Below are 7,633 nucleotides of genomic sequence, written 5' to 3' on the forward strand. Positions count from 1 at the left end.
TGAAGATAATGCTGCATGTGTTGCTCAAATGAAAGAAGGATACATGAAAAGCGACAGAACTAAACATATTCCTCCTAAGTTCTTCGCATTCACCAAGGAGCTTGAGAAGAATAAATATATTGATGTTCGTCACATTCAATCAAGTAAAAACTCATCAGATCTCTTCACAAAGGCACTTCCTACGACAATATTCAAAAAGCACATATATAATATTGGGATGCGCAATCTACGAAATCTGTGAAGAATTGTTCGTGTCAACATGAGGGGGAGTTTACGTGACTGCACTGTTTTTCCCTTACTATGGTTTTTATNCACAACACATTTTATTTAATAAAAAATCATAAAACCTATTTAAGTAAATGTGCATCTTATCCATATCTATGATATCATAATAAAACATTTTTAATCTTTATCTATACATTTAAAATTTAAAATTATCATATATCATCCGTAATATAAAAAAATATTATACAAGCAACTTTTAAATTTTAATATAAAAAATCTAAATTTTTCGCGCAAAATTTAAATGTGAAATTATATAATTAAGTGTTTAATTTCAATAGCCCGAGTTCGATTTATTCATAATTTTAAACTTGCAATTTAAAGTGTTTAAATTGATTAGAGATTCATAAAATAAAATTAAATACATTTCTTTTTTTTTTTTGGTAAAATAATGAGTGATGGGATTTATATAACAATACTGACATTCACTCTCCATCATTCGAACAACATGGTGAGTTTTTAGTAGTGTGCTTTGGAGGTTGTCTACTAATTACAATAACAAAGTTGTGTTTCATTACATTAGATGAAATTTTAAAATTATATTTTAGAATTGATATACCTTACAGATATAATCACTAAATTAAGTTTTAGAATCTGACACAGTGCGTGGTTGACACTCTTATTAAATTAGTTAATTATTTTCTTGACCAAAATTTAAAGGAAATTAAATAATGCTAAAGATATGTGATATTTTAGATAGTATTTATTAATTGAGAAAATCTAATTATAATTAGAAATTGTTTAAAAGACTTTTCTTTTCAAATGGAGTTTGATTGGAACTCGTGGGAGTGATAGCCCTATCGCAGACGGCTCTTGAATAACACTCCACCAGTTGGGACATTTTATTTTATTTTCCCACTAGGTACTGTACCCACAATTGATTATTTGATTGGAATTTCACGGGTCTTGACCAGTAGGGGGTTTGATTTTACCACCATGTACTATACGACAATTTATTATTCGATTGGAATTCGTGGGCATCAGTAGGGAGATTTGATTTTATTTGATTTGACCATTAGGTGATTAAGCAGTCATCAAACTTTGTTTCATTGAGAAAAAAAAAAAAAAAAAAAACTTTGTTATATTTCTTCCCATTATTATTAAAGAAAAGCTGACATAAAAAATATAAATATTTGACTAAATCTACTCTAAAGGAAGTATTGAATAATATCCTTTCATTAAGGTGATAAAACATTTTTGAAGCATGCATGTGATTGATTTCTTGGGCGTGTTTATTGTTCGTATATTACGATGGTAAATAATCAGTCGAGCTTTTGACAATAACCCATCTCCTTGTTTTCACAAAACAAGAAATCATCATTTCCTGAGAATGTTTGTTGTTCACATGGAAGTAAGAAAAGACCATTTCTATCAAACTTTGTAGCTGCTGCCGCTAATTAAGTTTGCCACAATCAAAAGCAGCCTTCTTAAGGAAAAGGCCACCCAAGAACTTAGCCAATAAACGGTCTCTGATTAAGCTCACCACAACCCCATCTCTCATCTGTATTGAACCTAACATATATGCTGACCAAACAAGATCAATGCTTCTCCATCTCCTCTCCTTGGCATAATTTTCCAACCCTTTCTGGATTCTTTTCTGCTCGTTCTCTCGCGATTCTCCTCGCAAGGCAGCGGCTAGAACCCTGACCAAAACGATACTGTCTTCAAGTGCTGAACAACCCCCTTGGGCTAAATCAGGTGTCATAGGATGAAAAGCATCGCCGGCGACACAAATATTTCCTTTGCTGATGTTTCCCCACAGCAGATTCCAAGGATGTCTAAATCTTATGGGAGTGCATTCCAGATTTGTTGCATCGGTTTCTTCGACCACACTTTTGATCTTATCAGGAACTTTTCCAAGAGTGCTGATGATATGCTGTTTCAGCTTCATCCGATCTTCAACTATTTCTTTGTCTGCAACATTGTTTTTGGAAAAAAAAAATTTCAGAAAACCATCAAGAAACAAAAAGAAATCTCTTTAGATTTATAAATAATTTCAATCATAAATTTTCATTCGAGGGAACACGAGTACATATATTAGACCTTGAGGTGGACGAAAGGAGTAAAACCAGTAAATGCTGTGATCATCACATGGTATGACACCAAATCTGACATCCTTTCCGAAGAATAGCATAGCCTTAGGTTCCAATCCATGACCGTTCTTAAATTTTACGAAGCTCCTAACCGCTGATCGGCCTGCAGAAGAAGCTTTACTTAGGCCTAGATATGCTGCCGCAACTGAGTTCACTCCATCACACCCAATCAACACCTACGTACACAAATAGCATAAAGCGGCTTAGTGTTTCCTTTCATTCTCAGATTGTAACAACATTTTTGTCATCCCCCAAACACACACAATAACATGGATCCTACCTTGGCTTTTAGAATGGTTCCATCAGCTAGATGTAAAGACTTGTGGAAATCAGAATCTTGAATGTCAACTACTTTGGAGGAATACTTGATTGTTCCCCTAGGAAGTTCATTTTCCAGTGTTTCTAGCAGCGTCTTTCTATTTACCGCGTACAAGCCCGAATCACCTCTGCATATTACCATTTATATAGATAGAACAAATCCATACAACTAAGATTACACTTGAAAGATAATCATATGAAATCCATCGATGGAAAGCCACATATAGCACTAATTACTGTGAGTCGGCGGGTTTAATAGGCACGTCTGCAGTGACTTCCCCAGAAATTATAGATCTGGTCATGATGCTGTACAAAAGGAAACGCACGATTCTTTAGAAACCAGCAAGGCAAAAAATCTGAACGAGTTTGGAAAATTAACACTCGGCTATATATACCCAGTAAGCTGCGTGTGTTTTGCACGAAGGATTTGTCCGATGCCACCAAGTGCATCTATTGCCTTCCAAGCATTCGGCCACATTCCAAGATAGTATCCGGTCGTTCTCAGGGAGTCTGCTGATTCCAACACCAAACTCCGGATTCCCAACCTGTGTAATCAAACATATATCATGCACAAAAGGGGTTATAGATCGCAAAAAGTTTCCATTTTTCGTAGAAACCATGATTCATTTTATATTGTTCAAGAGCATATATTTTCTGAAATTAAGATACCTGTGAAGACCTAAGGCTGTTGCTAGGCCAGCAATTCCAGCGCCAACAATCACTACATCCTCCACCATCATTAATACTATCACGTGATGTTATGATATTTTTGAGTAACTCTTCCACATATATATATATATATATATATATATTAATGATTCAATTGGATCACGAGTAGGTATCACGGATCTTTATTCGTGAGGCGAATGAATCATATCCATATTTACAATAAAAATTAATATATTTAACATAAAAAGTAATATTTTTTCATGGATGACCATATAGAATATCTGTTTCACAAAATTGACCCGTGAGACCGTCTCACATGAGTTTTTGTGTTGGATCATTAGGTTCAATTTTTTTTATTTATTTTTTTATATAAAATTCAAGTAAATTTTAATATTATTATAATATTACAATAACATGTAAATAATTTTAAACAAAAAATTGATAAACATAGAAATGAACTTCGATTGATCCTCGAAAAAATTATAAGAAAAATGTTTTTCATTTAAAGAATTTATTTTCAAAGTGGAATTTGCCGCAGTTAAAATCTCGGGTTCCTAAGCTATTTGATTTTACGTTTAAGATTCGGTTCTAGTTCGGTTACAATTTGTACCAAACTTCTTTTCGATTTTGGCCTGGAATCACTCGAACCGAATTGCACATCGTTTTTCTATTTTGTTTTATACGCTGCATTTATTTTATTTTTTTTTTGTTAAGAATCACACCAAACCCCACCTAAACTGTTTGTCATAGTATTTTACATAAGATTATGGGAATCTATACACGACATGATATAATTAAAAAAACCTCAATCCACTCTCTCAAGATTCTCTCCTAACAACGTGTTTACGTTTTACAGATGTCATTTTGTTGTACCTTATTGTACTCAAACATATCAGAATTTATTAATTTAGTTTTGAATCATGAGCATTGTGTTATCTAATTTTATTTTTATATGATTTAAGCTATATTTGAAAAACAAAAAATGAAAACTGACCGAAACCGCTCAAAACCGTAAATCTAATTTTACGTGTAAAGCCAGATTTTTTTAAAACACTAACCTGTCACACATGACAATTTGATATGAATTTTTCGAAAATAAAAACCCAAAACCCCAATGAGTTCACCATAATAATACTTCATACATCAACCTGCTCTGAGTCTCACCACTGATAAAAATAACTTCGAAGCTCTCAAGTTATGACAACCACCTTACAAGTAGTTTCTTGATTCGCATCACAAAAGTTTCTAAAATGAGAGAGACAATTACCGTAACATCTATAAGACCTAAATTCTTTTTTTTTTTTTTGCAGAAACGATACTTGGTTTCTAGCTGTTATCAGGAAATTTAGCCTCGTAATCATGGGGAACCTGCATGGATTCGATAAAAAAAAAAAAAAAAAAAATTANGCTAGCTTTTGCACGAGTTAAAGAAATGGAAAAGACAACACGTACCATAAATGAGGCAGTGATCATCTTTCCAGCAAACCATCTACCGTGGAGTGCTCGTTGTGCAGCAGTTGAAGATGGAGTATTTTCGAACCTCAGGAATACACACCCAGCAGAATTCCTACCAGCCAAAAAAAGCACCCAGAGTAAATTTTCCAGCCAAATCTGAGGGAATTTTAAGTGTCTTAAAGCTTCAACATTGTAATGAATATGTCGGAACAAGGATTAATTTGTGCATATTGCCACTAATGAAAGTTTACTTTGGAGAATGCGATCATAGTTTCGCGATCAAGAAATTTCGTACACCATAACTAAAAGTCTAAAAGAAAGAACTATAAACGCGCAAATTTTATAAGAATGACAACAGGAAATCCAAGAGCTTAAGACGACAACTACTTACTTATCTACATAAATATGCTTTAATTTTCCAAACTTTGAACATTCATCCTGCACGTCTTCCTTTACATCCAGATCAAAGTTTGTCTCAGCCTGAAATCAACATGTTTCTTGATCCCAACAACCGATAAGAAAAGGCGATGCATAATAAGATTCGCTCAACAAACCTCAGAGTGTGTGTCAAACATGTTCTTCAGCAACAGACATTCACTGGGAACACCAACAGAGTCTATGGATGGACCTGTAACAGCAGGAATAGAAAGAACTGCAGCAGCCAAACCAGGAGGCCCATGAGCAGAAGATGATCCGAGTGGTGCCGATGGTAAGGAAAGGCCAGGGCTATCGACAACAGGAGAGCCAAATGAACCAATTATACCGGGAAATTGTAAATAAATTGCTGCATCAAACCCCACAAGTAAATCGCAAATAGATTGGTATCAAACCTTGATACAGTTCCGGTGCGGTCCAATTTCTGCATGAGAAGCGCTCGAGACTGCGCATTTAAGGACTGCCAACCAAAGAAAAAAAGATAGCATTTTCAGAATTGAAATAGAAATAAATAAATCCCATGGCAATGAGACAGTTAATATCGGAGAAATGACTTCGCAGGATAAGCAGACAAAAGTTCACAGAATTCTAAAAAACTGCTAAATTATTTTGATGCTCAGAAGTTATGAAATCTAAGTAGTCAGGGTTAGAATGAAAAAAAAAATAATTGCAATCAATCTGCGACAAGTTACAAGAGTTATCACAATGGCCACAAGTTACCAATCACAAACAAATACAACATCTAGCAAGCAAAGTATGAATGTGCTCAAACAAACTAACCAAGCCACTGCCATCGTCATCATCAAGATCAGTAATATTTGCCCCAGCGTTTTGGATACCAGATTGTTCCGTGACAGCAGAAACCTAAAAACAGAGAAAAACCCAAAAGCAATTATACTAAAAGCATTTCTAGTACTGTGTATAAACTGTCTGCTTGTGCTAAAATCATGTGAAGGTGATAGAAAAGTACACTTATAAATACCACATTAAATACTTAAGGCTATACGGCATTTGCAATACCAATCGATGGCAGTAAAAAAAAACTTGTGAGAGCAAAACTTCACATGCTTCAGTAGGGCAGCAATATACATCTTGAATGAAAAAAAATATCAGGATGAGAACTGATCGTCAAAGTTTCCTATAGTGACTGAAGCTTGTACTGAACAATTTGCAATCACCGGTAATTTCACAATCAGTAAGAAATGAGACCTATAATACTCAAAAACGATGTGCAAAAAACTCTGGGCATTATCTGTCACCAGAAATCCAAATCCCAAATGCCACTAAACCCTTTCCAATATGTTCACCACTCAAAAGAGTGAAATCATTTACATTTGATCATTCTTCAAGATAGAACAAAAACAGAGAAAACACCTAGACATCTCTCTGGGATTGAAAATTTTAATGTAGAGGGATATAGGAAGTTTCATCACCTTGATTACTCGACCTGCAATCTCCAGTTCCCCGTTTAGATTTTGAGCAGCATTTGCATCTTCTATACGTGCAAACTGCAGGGAACCAATGTTAGATAGGTATTTTCCGTGAGCCCATGACTATTTTCTTTATGATGACTACTTTATGTTGCACCTGGAACAGCATATTAGAAGCATAATTATTTAGGGAACAAAGCGCACTAAAGCGCTAGGGTACTCTGAAACATGATGTGCAAGACGAAGCACACGCTTTATCGAAGTAAAGTGCATTTGGCATAAATTTTAAAATTCAATATATATAAAGTGATTTATACTATCAATCTATAATATTACACAAATTAAATATTTTACAAAGATAGCAAACATTATAAATAAAAATTCATTAATAAATAATGTAGCGTAAATTATAACCAGAAAAAACTTTGATCATCTAAAATTCATTAGTAAGTCATCAATTCATAATATATTAAGGAAAAAAAATCAAATATCTAAATCATCAAATTCCTCTTCATCTTCCTCAACTATATCATCATTTTCCAAAACTATTGTGAGTTATGAGAGTAGAAGAAATTGCAGTAAAAGTTTGCATAGATGATTGCATTATCATCTAAATCATCAAATTTTTCATCATCTTCCTCAACTATATCATCATCATCATAGGTGGAAGATGATAGTAAAAGTTTGCAAAAAGAACTTCTGAACATTCTGATAAAAAGTCTTGTACAAATGAGTGACAATAGGTTTCTTTTATCATTAATTTAAAGTGCACGCTTCTGCGCCTCTCGGGTGTAGCGCCCATGGTTATGAAAGGCGAGCGCCTGGCTGCGCCTAGGTGACAGGCGCAGCCAGGCGCACATGACCCAGGCGCATGACATTAAACAAGCGCGCGCCTGAGCGTGCCTCCTCGTCCAGAAAGGCGCGCGCTTGTGCGCTTGTGTATAATATGAA

The 7,633-nt window shown here is 34.6% G+C and overlaps 2 protein-coding genes across 2 annotated transcripts; both read right to left on the minus strand.

The window, feature by feature from the left end:
• Window positions 1-1,426: 1,426 nt before the first annotated feature.
• LOC140965725 (monooxygenase 2-like) lies at window positions 1,427-3,899 on the minus strand. The gene is made up of 7 exons (XM_073425875.1): window positions 3,777-3,899; window positions 3,363-3,470; window positions 3,089-3,238; window positions 2,931-2,999; window positions 2,656-2,821; window positions 2,326-2,551; window positions 1,427-2,196 (listed from the first exon to the last, which is right to left on the minus strand). The coding sequence occupies exons 2-7, from the start codon at window positions 3,431-3,433 to the stop codon at window positions 1,676-1,678; spliced, it is 1,203 nt and encodes a 400-aa protein (XP_073281976.1). The 5' UTR covers window positions 3,434-3,470; window positions 3,777-3,899; the 3' UTR covers window positions 1,427-1,675.
• Window positions 3,900-4,675: 776 nt separating this feature from the next.
• Window positions 4,676-6,845, minus strand: LOC140965726 (uncharacterized). The gene is made up of 7 exons (XM_073425876.1): window positions 6,686-6,845; window positions 6,033-6,116; window positions 5,648-5,712; window positions 5,372-5,543; window positions 5,209-5,297; window positions 4,815-4,929; window positions 4,676-4,730 (listed from the first exon to the last, which is right to left on the minus strand). Exons 3-7 carry the CDS (start codon window positions 5,680-5,682, stop codon window positions 4,689-4,691), a joined length of 453 nt encoding a protein of 150 aa, XP_073281977.1. The 5' UTR covers window positions 5,683-5,712; window positions 6,033-6,116; window positions 6,686-6,845; the 3' UTR covers window positions 4,676-4,688.
• Window positions 6,846-7,633: the final 788 nt, after the last annotated feature.

The sequence above is a fragment of the Primulina huaijiensis genome, unplaced genomic scaffold (genome assembly GCF_012295235.1).
Source record: "Primulina huaijiensis isolate GDHJ02 unplaced genomic scaffold, ASM1229523v2 scaffold13763, whole genome shotgun sequence".
Lineage (NCBI taxonomy): Eukaryota > Viridiplantae > Streptophyta > Magnoliopsida > Lamiales > Gesneriaceae > Primulina > Primulina huaijiensis.